Source organism: Cetorhinus maximus, chromosome 2 (genome assembly GCF_964194155.1).
Source record: "Cetorhinus maximus chromosome 2, sCetMax3.hap1.1, whole genome shotgun sequence".
Lineage (NCBI taxonomy): Eukaryota > Metazoa > Chordata > Chondrichthyes > Lamniformes > Cetorhinidae > Cetorhinus > Cetorhinus maximus.
Genome location: NC_135880.1, coordinates 171,729,390 through 171,747,827, shown reverse-complemented (window position 1 = coordinate 171,747,827; position 18,438 = coordinate 171,729,390). Strand labels below are relative to the sequence as shown.

General features: G+C 39.5%; 1 protein-coding gene across 4 annotated transcripts in view; it reads left to right on the top strand.

Moving 5' to 3' along the window:
• LOC144699653 (choline transporter-like protein 1) overlaps positions 1 to 17,916 on the top strand; it is an 80,257-nt gene extending 62,341 nt beyond the window's left edge. For 3 of the 4 annotated variants that reach the window (XM_078570765.1, XM_078570775.1, XM_078570783.1), the window contains 6 exons: positions 2,874 to 3,030; positions 3,156 to 3,239; positions 7,633 to 7,770; positions 10,918 to 11,154; positions 11,791 to 11,859; positions 14,852 to 17,916. In XM_078570765.1, the coding sequence (XP_078426891.1) occupies positions 2,874 to 3,030; positions 3,156 to 3,239; positions 7,633 to 7,770; positions 10,918 to 11,154; positions 11,791 to 11,859; positions 14,852 to 14,875 (709 nt within the window). In that variant the 3' untranslated portion in view covers positions 14,876 to 17,916. The remainder of the gene's footprint in view (positions 1 to 2,873; positions 3,031 to 3,155; positions 3,240 to 7,632; positions 7,771 to 10,917; positions 11,155 to 11,790; positions 11,860 to 14,851) is intronic. The other variant, XM_078570792.1, reaches the window with a different exon arrangement.
• Positions 17,917 to 18,438: the final 522 nt, after the last annotated feature.

Below are 18,438 nucleotides of genomic sequence, written 5' to 3'. Positions count from 1 at the left end.
TGATTGATGTGTCTTAGAATTCATTCCAGGTGATTTCCTTCTCTCAAATTTGTTTTAAAAAAAAATTAAAAAGTTGCAGTAGACTTGGTTATTCCCCATGTTTGTACACTTCTGCATGCATCTTGTGTTAACCTTGCATTCTGACTTTTGGCACATTGACAGCAGTGGCTGGTTTATCAAGGTTTTGCACAGAAGATGAGTTGAAGAGAGAACAGAAGTGTTCATGGATGCACAGTCTGATCCATAAATTGGCACTTGGCATTCTTCAGGTGCGATTGAGTTTGCCCGCTGAATGCAGTTTCCAGGCGGAAAAGCAAACCTTGCAACCCAGTAGATTAGCACCATTTTAAATGTTGGATGCCTTGGTTTTCCACCACTTCCCCTCCAGCCTGTGAAAGCAAGATTATGCCTTGCCTTTGTGTTTTCTCTTTTTTGGCTTGGGAAGGAAGATCATGGACATTTAAGCAATGCAAGATTCCTTTCCAATAGATAAATTGTTAAACTAGTCTCGATGTCGAGCAGGCCTTGATGTCAGCCATTTCTGCAGGTTCAAAGCAGCTTGCTGGAAATTTTTGTGGGCTATATTTACGGGCAACATTTTCCCCCGTCCGGGGATGGGGGAGGGGGAAGGAGTGTGGGCGGGTTCTTGATTGGTGCCCCCTGTCAGGGGTGAACTGCCATTTTACGTGGGTGGGCCAATTAAGGTCCGCCCAGCGTGACGCCCGCCAGGAAGTGCTATGCGCTCCCTGTGCAGGTGGTGGGGGGGTGGGGAGATTCCCTCAGCTGGGAGTGTGCTCTTTCGTGCATACGCGCGGAAGAGTGCACAGATCTCTCTGAGGCAAAGTGCTGCCTCAGGGAGGTTGGCTCCGATGTAAAACTTTCAATAAAGGCGATTAAAAAATTTGCCTGCCGTTTTCCCTCATGTGACAGGTCCATAGCTTTTTTTTAAACATTTCATAATTTAAATACCCTCATGAAACCTCATCCCGCCAGTGGATGAGGTTTCACGGTTTTTTCCGAGACCCGCCTGGGCTCCCGGCCTGCCCGCCAGGTTGGACGGGCAGGCCCATCAATCATGTTAATGAGTTTTAATGGCCTTAATAGGCCGTTGACGGTTCAGCAGGCGCGCGACCAATTTGGCTGCATGCCCACCAAATTGAAAATCTAAATGAGGCGGGGTGACATCGGGACACAAGCCCGACGTATCCCTGCGTCATTTTACCCGTCGGCAAACGGGCCTCGCTCCCGCTTGCCGACCGGAAAATTTTTCTGTGTAAACTGAGATTTAAAGCTTTTTGTTCAACATTTGTTTTGGAGCATATCCAACAGTTTTTTTCTCCTATGCATGATTCTAGTTATTTTAACTCCTGGGATGTTTTCTTGCTAAATTTGAATGAAATGGTTTTGATATCAATATTGAGGGCATAGTTACATCTTGTGTAGTTTCAAATTTAGTTGAAAGATAAGTGTTTATGGCATTAGGAATATACTCCTGACTAATAGCTGGCTGTTTGCATTTATGAGCTATGATTCCATATTTGGTAGTCTGACCCTATGTTTGGTTTCAAGCTATTTGGACGGCAACTTGTTATTAATAGGAGTACCTGAAGCCTTTATCATAAATCACTCTCATCCATTTGAGGCACACTTGATTGTGTAAATTGAGTTTGAAAAGAGGAGACTGTACATTGTGTCTCAGATTTTCTTGAGCTCAACAGTGTATGATGGCTAGCAGGAGAGATGGCTGTTACAGATTGCCATTGGCTGGCTAGGTTTCCAGATATATTTAAGAGCCTTTCCACTTCTATAGTTTAGAAAGAAAAACTTGCATTTATATGGCGCCTTTCATGACCTCAGAACATCCAAAGCGCTCTATGGCCAATGCAATTCTTTTGAAATGTACACACTGTTCTCTTGTACGAAATACAGCAGCCATTTTGCACTCGGCAAAATCCCACAAACTGCAATATGATAATCCAATAGTTTATTTTTAATACTTAAAACGTTAACTGTGTCCCTCTCCACAGATCCTGTCAGACCTGCTGAGTTTTTCCAACTATTTTTGTTTTTGTTTCAGATTTCCAGCATCCGCAGTATTTTGCTTTTATTTTAGTTTATTTTTAGTGGGGATTGAGGGATAAATGTTGGTTAGGAGAGTTTTGAGTTTAACTGCCTGGCAATTTTTTAGTAGAGTTTTCTAAAATGTTACCATCAAATGCCTAGATCTGCCTGCCTGCAGCACTGATGTCTCATGACTAAGCTCGAGACTGATTACACTGAGTGCAGATTTCATGTATCGTATGGTTTTAGGCACTTGCCAGAATGTAGTCACTGCTCTCCTGGTATCCAATGAGTGATTGGAATTTGCTTGGCAGATGGTAACACTGTGCGAGTAGTTACTACAGAGCATCCCAGTTAACCTTGTATCATAATGTTATACCAGTGATGTGAGGGTTACTCATCAGGAAGTAGCTCCAAGCTGTGTGTCTGCATGGTTGAGGTATTGGTACAAATCTACTACAACATCTGGATTGCTCCTACTTAGACTTGATAGCAGTCTTTCAGAAGAGAGAGATGCACTTTTTGATCTTTAAGCTATATGTAAGGAGAAACTGAGAGCAATGTAAAATCATTCCCTTCTACCGCATGCCAACAGCAAAGTTATTCTGAGTTCTCCTAAACTTTAAATATGTTTAGATCATCGGATCACCTTACGTAAAATGCTAAAGTCTTGAATGCTGCTTTGGGAAATGTCCATGAAAATTCTGTCCCAGCTGGATATATTCTGTAATATGAGTGTTTGAGATACAATGCCTGTTATCCTAACATGATCAGACAAATTCCAATTATTGCCTTTATTCCCATTTATGTAGGGACAAGAGTAAGTTGCCAACAACTCCAATTCTTTCTTCCATATGTCGACTGATTAAATACCATCTAGGAACAGTGGCCAAAGGCTCCTTCATCATCACCTTAGTAAAGATCCCACGACTGATCCTCATGTATATTCACAACCAACTCAAAGGCAAGGTAAAAGTTGTTTGTGGCACATGTAAAATGTTAACTTCAATGTTATATTGGCATAAGTGTTCATATTTGAAACCAATAGTTATATTAACAGAAGGTCCTTTAATTGCTTTGTTTTTTTTGTCCAGGAAAATGCTGTTGCAAAATGCATGCTGAAAGCTTGCATGTGCTGCCTCTGGTGTTTAGAAAAGTGCCTGCTCTACCTAAATAGGGTAAGTTTTTATTCATTTTCTACTTGAATTCAGGTTTTGCCGTCACTTAGATCTTCAAATGTAAACCTTTTTTAATAGCCTGTTACTCTCTGAAAAGTGTATGACTCTCTTGTTTGAAATTTATTTGGCAGTATACTGCGAGTTTATTAAGTAGATGTATATTTATTCTAGTCTCCTGCCATGTGTCATTATTTGGTTGTGCTTGTCACAGTTCTACGTTAGAATTTTAGATACTTTAAAGGTCTTTATAGCTTATTGGATATGATCTGACTGCTCTACATTAATCACATAATTTGTCATCCCCCCCCCCCCCCCCACCCCCCACCATCATTCATCCTACACTCAATTCACCATGAACTGAACACAAAGACTTCTTTTAATTTACTTTTATCAGATTGACTCTTGAATTAATTTAGAGCTAATTTATTTTTCTTTACAGCTGAAATATTTTCTTACCTACCTGATACCCGAGACTGCTAAATTGGCTTCATTTTGTCGAATTCATTTATTTTTTGTGGATTGACTTAATTTGGTTTACTTGAATCTTTCTTTTTGCTCCTCATCAGCCATCAACAATGCCAGAGAAGCTGCCATTTAGTTTATGTTAAGAGAATTATTTTATCACAGCCTCCAACAGGGCCTGAGAAGCTGATGTCGCTAGCCTATTTGCTGTTGCTGATTGCTGCCACGTTGCCTGGCTGAACATTCGCCTTCATCGTTCACTGTTCAACCAGCAGCCCTGACTCTTGCCTGAGAAGACCCTGCCCCCTTTCTAGTGCCATGAGCCTCTCGTTGCCACCCGCACATCTGCAATTATTGCTGTTTATTGCTTCTATTTCTAGGCCCGGAAGCTGCTGCCCCTTGCTATCCTGTTTGATGTCTGAGAAACCTCTGCTGTTGCAGCCATTCCTTGCAAGAAGAAATAATAATTACCAAGTTGGCCATTCCATTTTTTAATGCATACATAGAATAGTACAGCAGAAAAACAGGCCATTCGACCCAACTGGTCCATGTTGATGTTTATGCTCCAGATGAGCCTCTTCTGCTTCTGGTATTGCCTTGTCAATTGCCTTGATAAGGTTTATTTATGTCATGTCAATTACATTCTTAATGTTAAGGGAAACAGGTGATGAGTATTAATTGTCTATGAGCACATATAAATAGGGGATAACTGGGAGATTGGGTGTGTGGGAGGACAGCTTTGAGACTGAACAAGTCAATAAACTCACTCAATAAAGAAAAGCTTTGTGTCTTAGTTTCGGCTTCACTAACCAGCTTGGATCCTATTAACAACCTTCTCTAACTCAATCAATATAGTTTTACATTCCTTTCTCCCTCCTGTTTATCCAGCTTCCCTTAAATTGCATCTATGCTAATCACCTGAATTACTCCTTTATGGTAACAAGTTCCACATTCTAATCACTGGGTAAAGAAGTTTCTCCTGAATTTCTTATTAGATTTATTAGTGACTGTCTTATTAGATTTATTAGTGACTGTCTTAATGACCCCTAGTTCTCCTTACAATACATGCAGCAGTGTTCTGGGCCATATGTGTTAGGGAAACATCCTGACTCTGCTGCCCCAGACAGGGTAATGCTGCAGTACATTTGGGGAGTTTTACTGAAACATTGAGTCTTCCAGTGGCGCAATCTGCTTCCAATTTTCCAATATTAGCTAGAATTACAGCCAGCATAACCTTGAATTCCCCAACAAGGGGCAGTTAATGTATGGGTACTGCTCTTTGAAAGTATCTCCTAGAAATAGCTGGAATTTTGCTCTGTTTGCATGGCCACCAGCTTTATGAAGTTGCAGCACTTTAAGTATGTTTTAAAAGTTCCCCTGTTCGAGCTCTACCTTTGAGTGCCTTTTCCATCCAGCAGGAACACCAGAGCACTGTTGGTAGGAAATGTCCGTTCTTCCTTGTTGTAAAGAAACTGCACTGGGGGTCTGGAACCACCTCTGTCATGACTATTTAATTTTCGGTAATCCAAATGCCGGCCACCAGACAGTGCAGTTGCACTGCTCCCTCTGATGTCCCATTGTGGAACTGCATTCCCCCATTCTGTTCTGTATACACTTCCCAACAGTTTGTTTCTTTGGCCGATTAATTTAACAGATGATCTCCAGCTTATTTGTTTATTTCATTCCTTTGTTTGGTTTACCCCATTGCCTATTTTGGTTTCAAGCTAATTTACCCAGTTACTGTTGTGTGTATTCCATTTCTTTACTAGCTCCCTTCTGTACCTGAAACCCATAACTGAATTCCTTTGCCAAGTATGTTTAGATTGCTGTCTAGTTATTCAGCTATGTTTATTTATTTTCTTCATGTTTTTTCTAGTTTACTCACTCTGCTTTGCTGCTTTTTGCCTCCCGCCTTGCTCCTGCCATTTAACTGCCCATGGGAAAAGGTCTTTCCCAACTCCCTTAGTAATCCATTCTCTGCCTCCGTATTCTGTCTCCTGTGGCCTGTCAGCTGACACCATCGCCTACCATTGAACTGCGTAACTGCTCCCTTACCTCTGCTTTGACAGACCAATCTACATCAAATACCTCGCAGCTTGCACTGCTGGCAGCCCTTTGGTCATCTTTCTGCCGGCAAGTATGAAGGTCACTAACCCAAGCGCACGTGATGCACAGCAGGTCTGGCGGCATCTGTGGGGAGAGAAACAGAGATAACGTTTCAAGTCCGTATGACTTTTCTTCGGCTCTGAAGAAGAGTCATACGGACTCAAAACATTAACTCTGTTTCTCTCTCCACAGATGCTGCCAGACCTGCTGGAATTTTCCTGTTTTGATTTCAGATTTCTAGCATCCGCAGTATTTTTGCTTTTATCACACATGATACACAGCAGGTCTTGTTCAGTGTTTTATGAAAAATAACTCTGATAAGAAAATGTGGAAAATAAGAGGCTTTTTGTTTTTTGCAGCGTTTCTTTGTCAATATCTTATGATTTTAACCAGAAAGGCAACACCCCTTGATATTCTAGTTAACGAATTAGCGCAAATAGGGATTAAAAGGTCAGGAAACACTTGGAGAATGATGACCGCAATGCAGGTTCACTAAAGGATTCAGCTGAAGGCTAAGGTACTCCAAGCACTTGTTAGAAGCTATGTCTAACTTGGGTGAACTCTGTGCTGGGACCATTGCTGTAACTTCCAGCAATGATCTGGCTTCAGGCAGTCAGTCCAAAATCATCAAATTTGCCAATGGTTTCAAGCTAGAGTGGAGGAGGGGGGGGCGGGAAGATAAAGGGTGAGGGGCTTATATGGAGGACATATTTCAAAATATAGAATGACTTGGGCAAAATATGCAAGTGGACAGAACAATGAGAGATAAAATTTAATGCAGACCAGTGTAAAATGCTACACATAGGAAGGAAAATAGATGAGGCAAGTACTCCAGAGTTGTGGTAAAAGAGCGAAGGATGAAGCTAAAAGTATCTTAATAGACTAGTTCTAAATGTGTCCAGCCAGTACAGAATAGCATTAGCAAAGCTGATAGGATATTGAGCTACACAGAAAAAGCATAACCCAGAATTTCATTTTAAATCAAAGTGTGGGAGTAGAACAAGGGGGACACCAGTTCAAACTGGTAAAAGGCCATCTCTGAATAGATTAATTAACGTGGGCTGAATGGCCTTGCTTATCTTTAGTATTTTATGATAGTAAAATGAAAAGAGGCTTTGCTCCAGTTGAAAGGTAGAAAAAATTGGCGAATACAAAGATTGCTCACCATAGATGACTAGAGAAGCTTGGGTTTTCTTCCTTAGGACAGAGATTTAATAGAGATGTTAAAAATCATGAATAGTAGTAAGAAATTTTAAACAGTAACAAAAATGGTACAAAGTTCCTTTATTCCTAGTAAGTGATTTGGGAGTATATTGAAGGACGATGTCCAAGAATGAAAATCATGATTAGATCAAATTTAAAATTTGTAGTTGAATAACTTATTGCTCATGGGGTAGATCATTACAATGGTCCCTGGCTGTCATTTTTAAGAAAACAGGAAAGGTATAAAAGGGAGTATTAGAAAGTCAAAGAAGGAATAGGAGAGAAAATTAATAAAAATACAACAAGAGCAACAAAAAAAATGTTTCAGTGAGCCATTTAGCAATAAGGGAATAGTCAAAGGAGCAGTAGGGCTGCTAAGAGAGGGAAACGTTAAGCTGTTACTAGAGGCTGAGGTATAAAACAAGTAATTTGCAGTCACTTTACAAAGTTAAGCATTTTGTGAATACTTGATGGCCATTCCAATGTCATTGCTAACGCTACAATGGAAGTTTTTCAAGTTTACAGACAAAGGATTCTCCTGTCGGAGGATTCTGTTGTGAAGAAATTAAAAGGTCTCTCTTTGAAGTGTTAATGGCCTGTTAAATGTGTTCTATTTTGACAGAATGCATATGTAGCGACGGCCATAAACAGCACTAGCTTCTGCACGTCCGCCAGGGATGCCATGCTGATCCTGATAGAGAATGCTTTGAATGTGGCTGCTATAAACACAGTCGGTGATTTTGTGCTGTTTCTAGGAAAGGTTTGTATTGTTACATCTGATCATTATCATTTTGTGACAACCATTATGTTTTTTTAAAAAGCGGCCCTGATCTCTGCAAACTCTTATGCAGCATTATTCCTGACCCTGCTTTATCAAAGGCTTACAAGCCTCAAACGATTTATTCCCATAATCGGTTTCTTAAAGAGTTTGAAGAAAAAGTGATTGGCGAGACCTAGGGTGCAGGGCCCCACTGAGTGTTGAGCGTAGGAGTGAAATCAGGTAAGTCAGACAGTGGTTAGGTGACAGCAAGTTTGGATTTTTAAAAAAACTATAATTTGTGGTGAGGAAGAGGAAACTAGGCAATAAGGAGTTTTGAGACCCTGGAAAAGAATGAATTAGCATGTGGGGAGTGGTGATTTTAACACGCAGTGTAAAGTGTGCAGGAAGGCATTTTTGAAGTTTCCTCATCAGCTCGTTTGAAACATTGCCCAGTAAAGGGAATTTTTTAAAATTTGCATCTCTTGTGCAACATGTACTTCCTATGGAGGTGGTGTTGGGCAAGCAGCTTACTGCCCACTGCTTAATGTTTTCCTCTCTTAGCAGCCTTCCTGCTTCTTACTGCCCACCTAAGTATTTATTTGATATGGCTGCCTGGCAAGAGGTACCTCGCAGGCAGTGAAAAATCAGTTAAGTATGAATTAAACCTGCAAAAATACATGTTATTCAGGTCAAAAGTATCAACTGTAGAGATGGAGATGCCGTCCCCGCTTAAGTATGTGTGTCACTGCAAATCTTAGCATCATGTGAGCCGATATTTTTCCTGTATGGTTTTGTATTTATGGCCCAGTTTAAAATAAAAGTTACCATGGAACACTGAATGCATTCCTCTACAACTAAGAAACTGAGGCAAAATGTCCTATGTCAGGATTCTGTGTTCATTTGTGGAGTGAATTTGTCTCTCATCTTTTCCTTCCCTGGGATGGAATGATAACTTCTGTATGGTGCAACATTTAGTGCTCTAATCAAGACCTTGCAGGTCACCCAAAGTGAAGGAAGTGAGTTATGTTCAGGCAACCTTAATTGGGGACTGAATTTTGCATGCTGATTGGGAGTGGAGTATTCTGCCTCTCAAGTTGATGGTTTATTTTGGTATGTTTTGCTGAAAAATCAGATGAAGAAGATTTACAGAAGTGCCTTTTCTTTGCGTTGTAGTGCATAAAAATGTCATTTCGGGAGTTAATGAAAAAACAGCTAAATGTGCTTTTAAAAAAACAGTAAAATTTTAACTCTTTGAAGGGAAGATCTCTCATAAATGCTAATGTGGAATGCTTATTTAAAGGATATTACATATATTTTTATAGCCTCAATGGTATGAGCATAGACTATGGAAATGTCCCCTTTTTTCCATTTCACTCCCTGTGGTCTCAAATGTGGCTTGTCCTTTTTGTTGGAATGGGTTAACTTTCTTAAGTGCTATAAGTGTTTTATTGTGCTGGTGTAGCTTCAAATCCTTTAAGAGGCAGATTAATCTGAACTTATTTGCACAGTGACTTTTGATGTGTCTGTAGAGTCACAGTGAAGATTGTGATCTTAACTAGAAAGCAGTGAAGTTGGATGGCAATTCCAAACTACTGAAAAGATTCCAGTTTATTCATCTTAAGCCTCATCTGCTTTGATGGGCTTTGTGTGGCTGTTTTTGATGCCAAGCTCATTGGCTAACCTTGCAACAAAAAAAAAACAATGGATTTGTGGAAATGTATTGGGAACAGGAAGAGACCACTCAGCCACATTCAATTATATGTAGCTGATCTGCAGCTCCAAATCCATCTCCATCTTGAATGCTCTAATTGTCCTAGCATTCGAGTAACAGTTGCACGTGTGTGGAAAATGCACATCCTGATTTCATTCCCGAATGACTTGGCTGTAATTTTTAGATTATGTTCTTTGTGCTTGCTTCTCCCATCAGGAAGTAAAGTGTTTTTCCAATTCAATCCTATCAATTGCTGCTATTATTTTAAATGCCTCAAGCAGATCACCCTCAATCTCCTATGCTCAAGGGAATGCAAGTCAAGTTTATGTAGCCAGTCCTAGTAGAGGATGGGGTGAGAAGTACCATAACTTTCAGCTCTGTGCTTCATGTTTACCCTCTGCCATAATGAGTCTTGTCGTGAGACAGGCACTTTTTGCTCAGGCAGTTCTGAGGATCTACTACTCTGTTGTTCAGAATGGGAGGTTGATGATGTAATGTAAATGCGAACCAGTTCACCAGCCCTGGTCTTCTAGAATCTGAATTAAGAGATCAAAATAAAAGCCACTCCCCATCCTGGCTTGGAAATATATTATCATTCTTTCACTGTCACTGGGTAAAAATCTTGGAACTTCCTCCCTAACAGCACTGTGGGTGTACCTACAACACATGGATTGCAGCAGTTCAAGAAGGCAGCTCACCACCACCTTCTCAAGGGCAATTAGGGTTGGGCAATAAATGCTGGCCTAGCCAGCAATGCCCACACCCCATGAATGAATTTTTTTAAAAAGCCATTACAGTTGACCTTACAGTTGGCCCTATCTCTAGATAGACGTTTCCAGCAAGAGTAATTGGATGATCAAGATTGGGAGTCTTTGGCTGCTGTCTTGTTGCAGTTTTATTCTGCCTGCAGCCTCCTAGCATGGGGTCATTGAAGTTAGTTTATAGCACTGCTACCAGAGAAATCTCAAAAATCTTGCAACTTGCTCCGACACTCGTCAGAAATTATCAAGAGTGTTAACTTAAAGATGGTGAGATAACAGTGTTGTCAATGAAGAGATTGGCAATTTTAATTCACTATGTCATCTGCCAATGCAAGATGGCTGCCAAAACCAACTGCACATGCGCGCTGGTCCACGCAGGTGCAGAAATCCAATGACAATGTAACAGGGATCCAGAGCCCATGACAATTTCAAGAGAATTGAATCCCCTGCACGGGCACAAAACCACTGCTGCCCCATCTATCGATTTGAGAGTTCTGCAAAAGAATCTGAAGATTTTATTTTCCTAAACAGTTTGTCAACTACTGTACATGTGCAAACTACCTCCACACTAAAATGCATGCAGAAAAATCAACACAGTTGTAAAATGTTTGCAATCTTTGCACATTTTGCTTGTAATGCCATTAAATAACCTGTTGTTCATCTTTTTATCCTCAGGTGCTCGTTGTGTTAATCACGGGTATAATTGGGATTGTACTGCTCAACCACCAGCGAGATTACACTGTGTGGGTCTTACCACTCATTATTGTTTGCCTGTTTGCCTTCTTTGTGTCACACTGCTTCTTGTCCATATACGAGATGGTGGTAGATGTTCTTTTCCTCTGCTTTGCTGTTGACACCAAGAACAATGATGGGTCTCCTGGACATGAATATTACATGGATAAAAGTTTAATGGTAAGTTATGGAGAACTCTTGAGTGTCCTGACTAAAGAAGTTGTCAGCAGTTTGTGTTGGCAGCAAGTTGACAAGTTTTATGATGAATTAAGATTAGGATTTTGCCATTTGGGAGCTTGTGCCTGTGTTGTGCCAACCTGTGATTTGCAACTTTGGTGGTCTGTGCCACTGATCTGTCCGTGTGTGTCGAGTTGAGTTACACCTTTCATTTCTCAATGCTGCTACTTTCACCTCTCTCACCAACACCACCAAACAATAGTAGTGTTCCTTTGAATGTAAATTGACCTCTTGCTGTTAATGAGTTGAAATATGGAACTGATTTTGTAGAAGCATTCCCCTTTTTTTAAAGAAAAGAAATGGTGTTTTAATATCATTGCATCCAGTTTAGTAAACTTAAGATTTAAGTGTACAATTGAAAGACATAAGTTGCTGGGACAGAAATTCTTACTTTCATAAATTTAATGAAATGGATAACTAACTGACTTATTATTTCTGTGAACAAGTGATTAAGAGAAATTATAATCAATGGTTTTTCAGGCAGCATTATTTATGGCTTTTTATTTTTAAAAGCCCCTAGTCCTAGTAATTTTCAGTTGCATCTCCAACTTTCAATGGTCTGTCTTGTTTCTGTTCCAGGAATTCATGGACAACAGCAGGAAAGCAATGCGATCAGCCGGTAATCGTGAAGCAGAGCTGAAATCAATGGTAGGTGCCAGTGAGGAGTTGGCCATCCTCCAGGAATTTCACTGTTACTACCTATCTCTTTCTGTCTTTGTAGACTGGTCTCACTCTGGTGAAATCTTTGCTCTGTGCATCATTCAGGATGTCCTGCTCTTCCTCTTTCTCTATTTGCCGATCAGCTGGATGGGAGAAATATTTTCCTTATTTCGTACTCCGTCTGTAGTAGCGGTTATCTGAAACTGTGGACTGAGTAGCACTTGTCTTTTAGAAGCGTGCATACCCCACTGTTTATTGTACACCATGATCAGAACCATACATAGAAATTTAAACTCGCCACTTATATTGTCTACACTATTAATAACTTACCCTGCATATTTGGTTATATTCTGCATTGTATGCTCTCCTAATCATAGTTTCCATGATCATCTCGCGAAAGAGAGACTTTTGCAAGGATGTATTTGCCCAATCAACTTTACTTCCCTTCTGAGAAGCATCATGCTTTTGCCATGCAGTGTAGTATCTAGTAGCCCCATCAAGATTTGGCAAAAGTTGTACAATGACAGCAGGTGTACTTAGAAGCGTCAGTACTGGGATTTGGAACCATACCTCCTTGCTGCAGGTTAAATGCTGTTCCATATACAAATATTATACTTTCAGGGTTTCCCTGCTGGTAATATACCTCCATTGTTTTGCTTGGCATGAGTTAAGTTCCTTTAGCTATGTTTTTTTAAAAATCTGAGTAGATTTACTCGGTTTCCTGTATGACCCAGATTACACTACAACACACAATTTTTGGCTTTTTAAATCTGGAACTTGCAAGCAGGCTTTTCTTTTAAAAAGCAAATGTAAATTTTTTTGGAATGACTGATGAAGAAAAGGATATAAATTTTTGGCTGAATGGATTTCATATTTGCACATGGCCACATGTTAAATGTGTGAATGGTATAATTTTTGTTTAGTATTGAGGATATGTTGTTTGTTGTTCAAAAACTTGCAGTGCAATGGTGTGATCTGGTTTGGTTTCATTTTGTAAGTTTTTTTTTCCTTAAAAATTAACTTCGCTGTACAGACATTGCAAACTCAAAAGTCTAGAATGATAAACATGTCTTCCTTGAAACATTTTTCTTTGTTCATTTAAGTTATTACCTTCAAACTATGTTCTTTAATCTCCCCGTGCACTTTTCTCATCACTAAACTGTTGCAATGGGATGGTGGATTTATAACAGAACTGTGCAATAACTGACCTACATTTCCTTTTACTTTTTTCAACTATTATTCATCTTTCATTTCATTTTTGTTTGTGTTGCAAGGGAAGTGGCAAATTTATTTCTAACTTGCTTTCACCCCCTTGACTTTTTTGTCTTTTAACATGTCGGCTTTTATATTGCATGTTACTGTGTTGTGCATTTTTTTTGGTTTGTATTCGGTGCAAGTATCCCTGTTTTGTTGGCTTGAACAAAAGTGTGTATTTAACTAAAAAGGTAATTGGCTTTAACATAAGAAAAAAGTCTTTCCTAAAGAAAGGGAAACTTGCATATAGCACGTTTCAAATTCTCAGGAAGACCCAAATGCTTTGCAGCCAATGAAATACTTTTGAAGTATGATCACTGTTTATATAGGAAATGTAGAAGCCGATTTGCATAAAACAAGCTCCCAGAAGCAGGACTGTGACAATGGCCAGATCATTAATTTTAGTGATGTTGGTTGAGGAATCAATGTTTGCCAGAACTCCCCTGCCACTCTGAAATAGTTCCACGTCTACCTGAGAAGGCAGGCAGGGCCTTGATCAAATATCTCACCCATTGGCCTGCATCTCTGACAGTGCAGCACTCCCTCAGTGCTAGGATGTCAGCCCTGATTTTGTGTTTAGGTCTCTGGTGAGGATTGAACCCACAACCTTTTGATCCTGAAACTAGAGTGGGTACCTCCCTCTGCTTCATAATGGCCTAAATCTCCACAGTAGAAAATGTATTATAAATATGCACTCATTCTGCCACTTAGTCCGTGTCTCTCACACGTTGATGGTAAGCTCGTGTTATTGGAGTGCTGCTTTTCTCAAAATTAGTGAAATGTTGATGGAGATTTCTAACCCAAGGAAGATTAATCTCTCAGATTTAAATGATGCAGGTGCACGTACTATTTGGAGTGACATAGGTCAATGTGGGTTACATTTTTAATGTAAGCTAAAGTTCTTGCATGATGAGTGGTGTCCGTTGATTTCCTTTAGGCAGATGGTTCTTTTAGGTAATTCTCAACAAATGGTTGTGAAGCAATTTAGAAGATAAACAGCTTTAGAGGTAGCCAATCAGCAACGTGACAAACTGCTCCATAGTTAGGTAACTGAATACATGACAAGAGATGGGATATCAGTTGAACGAGCTAATTAAAATATTAGTCGAATTCTTGATGCAGAGCCCTTCAGTGACTCAGCCCTTTCAACGAATGCACAACTTCCATTTTGAGGATTGTATTTAAAAACTAAGAACCTTAGTAAAGTGCTTTGAGATGTCCGATGGAGGTGAAAAGCACTATATAAATGCAAGACTTCCTTCTTCAGTATGTTCCGAGTGCTGCAGGAATTAGGGTTGCATCCTTTGTTTTGCATGGATTAAAAGGGTCAAAACTCTACAGGCTTCATTATCTTAATTGTAATGATCACAGACCAAGCCATTGTACAAGCAATCGATGCGGCTGTTTATGAAGTGTTTTGGTTACTAAAGTGCTGGCACATGATGAAAGACGAGCCATAAGGCTGCCTATAATCTAACATAAGTATCCCACCATCTTTGAGGACTGAAAAAAAAAACAATATTGATATCAAAACTATCAGGGGAGGCTTGCAAATAAGCTTTAAAACTTCTTGGGGAGTCTATGTTTGAAGCGAAATGCACTAAAGATTTGAATTTATGATTAAATAAGCCAGAAATAAAAGGGATACTTGTTCTTCAAAAACAAATGTTAATCCTCTAGTTCATGTAGTCTAAGATTGTGCTGTACTGCTATTTATTTCCTCTAGGCCCCTAGACCTGAAAACGCTTGATTACAGCAAATCTCTGGAACACAACAGGCACTACAACATGGACAGGGCTTTATAAACTGTTGTATTTTTGTGTGAATCCCAAATAGCCTGTAACAGAAAAGGGAGTACAATGGATCAAAATGAAAACTTGATTGTAGGATTTTTTTTTTAAATTTCTAACCAGAATATTGCCAATTTGCGGAAATATGAAACCTGGTGAAAGCAAAGACGCTTTGGTTTCAGTTGCGTTGACTAAAAATCATTTAACACACTGTCCTCTACTATCCAACCTCTGTATGGGTGAATCTTTTCTAATACTACAGATAGTATATTGTGCTTTGTAGGTAATGCTTATACTCTTTGTATGCGGTGCCTGCAGAATATTTTGTACAGTGACAACACGTCAATACTGATTATTATGAATGGTATAATATTATAAATAATCTCTTGAGGCTGTGCAGCTTAGCCCTGTCCTGTTGCTAGATTCATAATGGAATTGCCATACTAAAAACTCAGGATGAAAATGTTACCTATTTAGTAACTTGTCTCATCAGTTGAACCAACTGTAGGATGCTTCTAAAGTGGGGCAGGCGACCAGATGCAAGATGCGTGACAAAGTGGAACGCGGGTAAACTTAACTTACATGGGATGAAAGATGGTGGTTCATTTTCCAAATGTGCAACGTAAAAAGCATCTTACGGCCCCCTGACCAGGGCTCGCCCAATGTCTAGCTGAACCATATAGACCACTAGCAGACGCGTTATCTGGCCTTAGCTAAGTTAGCTGGCCAGAGCCAAGATGGGGCACCACATTTTCCCATGCTGCCTCTGGATTGGAGGGAGAAGGGGAAGTTGCCCAGCATTCTAACCCCTGGTTACTATCAAGAGGCCCCTGCTGGATGTGCATATATATGGATGTTGGCTGAGCCCAAGGTTGGGCATGATGCTTCTAGCCACCATACAGCCTGCAGATTCTCAGATTACTGTTGAATAATACCTTTTTAGGTGGGTGAAGTGCAGGGGGTTGTCTGGCCGTATAGCTGGGGAATACTGGGGAAGGAGAAAATTAGTAGATAACACTAATGAGGTTTTTGAAGATATATGGTCTAGGTCAAGTTCTGTTGGAGGAGATTCCTTTGTCGTCATTTTGAAGTAGATTATCCACGTTCAGTGCAACTGAAGGCAGGGGCGTCTCGGGGTATTGGGTTTGGTGCAACCTGGTTGGATATGTTATGTGGGGTTATGGCCATGTTCACTTAAGCATTGAAAGTTACTGCAAAGGGATACTGAGCCAGCCAACGAATAAGTTGTTATTGGCATTAGATGCCGTTTACTTTTTTTTTTACATCATGTGAAGTGTTTTGCTATTTTATGTACTCTTTAATAAGTTATCTAAAATGAAGCAGAAAAAGAGAAAATCCTGCAGTAAAACATTCCTAAGACTTTGATAAACTACCATCACTAAGTTCAATTGTGCAGGACTTTTAGCTCTGAGTTTTTCTTGTATTGCCCGGTGTTGACTTTCTCTGGAGTCTGTGAAGAAGGCTCGCATGATTGTCAGTGGAGATTTTCAGAAATTCCAAATGATCACTGCTGGAATCTGGACAATTAGTTTGGGCAGACTTGGGCCTCCATCACAGTGCTTTGAGTCTCCAGAATATCATTGGCAGGAGGCGGATGCCTCTGAATGCTTTCTTGGTGATTCTGTTATTGTGTTCTATGAGGCTTCCACTGACTGTGGGTAATGGGAAATTCCATTGGACCGTATGAGTCTTCAGCCTTTCTGTTCTGTGTTGGTTTTATTTCTACCTATGGATAACTGTTGATCCACTCCTCCTCAATTTCTTTCTCCGCCTTGCTCTGCAGAGAGTCAGTAGTTACTTCTGCCAGTGCTTTGCCAGTTTCGCTTAAGAAGCAACATAGAGCTGGAGTCAAATTACGTGGTGAGCCTCATACTATGGTTGAATCATGAGCTTAGTGAATTTAAGGGCATAATAGTTGGCCTTGCTAATTCCTAGTAATTTTAGTTAATGTTTCAAATCTGCAATTTGGCTCTTGGTAAACATAATCAAAGAGAAAGTAAACTATAAAGGCCCATATACAAAGATGGGCATTAGAAAACCAATAATTATCACTTCCAAATGTAATAAGGCTGCAAAAAGGCCTTGGTTAGTTGCGTTTTAAACCTTTTAAAAGGGAGAGTTGTAAAGATAACTACAATGCAGTCATGCACTTACCAAAGTGAATTTGCAGTAACAGTTGTGATGCTACTTTCCATTCTCCATTACATTGCTGAATATTGGTGCCACTGTGTGGTAGGAAACCAGTGATAGTTGAAATCCTTCTGAAGTGAAATCTAAAAGGTTGAGACAAGTATGTACAATTTAAACTATATGTTAGTGAAATCAGGTGTGTGTAGTCCATTCCTGGATAGTGTCCCCAAAATGAAATCAGAATTATATTACTTAGGATTTAAAAAAGCTACAAGATTGTTTTTAAGGGACTTAAATTGACTTGCATTATAATTGGAAGCCACTTTTAAAAAAAAAAAAATTGCACGTATGGAGACTTTTCCTATTGACGGTTATTTGCTAATTCAAATAACTACACCAGTGAAAAGGAAAGGTTTGGAGGGAGATTAACCTGCAGCTGCGTCCAATGAAGCATTTTATACTCTTGTTAGCTGTTTTGTCTACTTTCACTATCTTTTGCTATTGTAATTACAGTAGCTTGCCATGTAACAGTTCAAATCTTGTATGTGTGAAACCATCCAGAATATGTTATTGAACCAAATAGTTGGAAATTGCTCAGGGTGGAAGTTCTGTTCTATGTCCCAGTGGTAAATTCTGCAAACAGAATCATGTGTGTTGTGTACAAATTATTTCTCTCATTGGCTGTAAAGATGTCTTGTATCATGAACTATTTACTTGTACTTCACTTACTCCTGACTGGGGTTCTTAACACCATCTGTTTAATTCCTGAACACCATGCTGTTTAATTCCTGATGTATCACTTTATAATATTTGTATATTAAAATTTTGTTAATAAAAAATCTTTATCATTGATTAGTTCAATCACTCATGCAAAACACTATATTCAATTTTGACATCGGTTTAATTTTTTTTTGCACGTAAAAGCCTTTTATTTTTTCAAGACGTTAATGGGACAAGGGTTCTGGAGATTTGAAAGAAAGCAAATCAATACCTAGTATTTAAAAAGGGTGACAAATTGAATCCAGACAAGTACAAAATGCCTAACCCAGGCAGAGCAATTCTAGATACTGAGTATTGGTGTGGGATTGCACAGAGACTTAGATTTTTTTAAGTGAGCTCCATGGACCTGGGATCAAATAGATAGATTACATCTCTCTCTTATGGTCCTGGCACCTTCCTGTATTTCAGTGTAATTTAGCATTTGATATGGTGACACAAACAGCTAAATGTCACTGAAGGATAGACACTTAAAAGGAATTTGAATTGTTGAGCAAAGTAGTCTACATTCTTTTGGTATTTTTTATTCTGCATTTATCTTTAGTAGATTTGTTGTTAATCCCTACAAGGCCTTTAACTCATCGGTCGGTAGTTT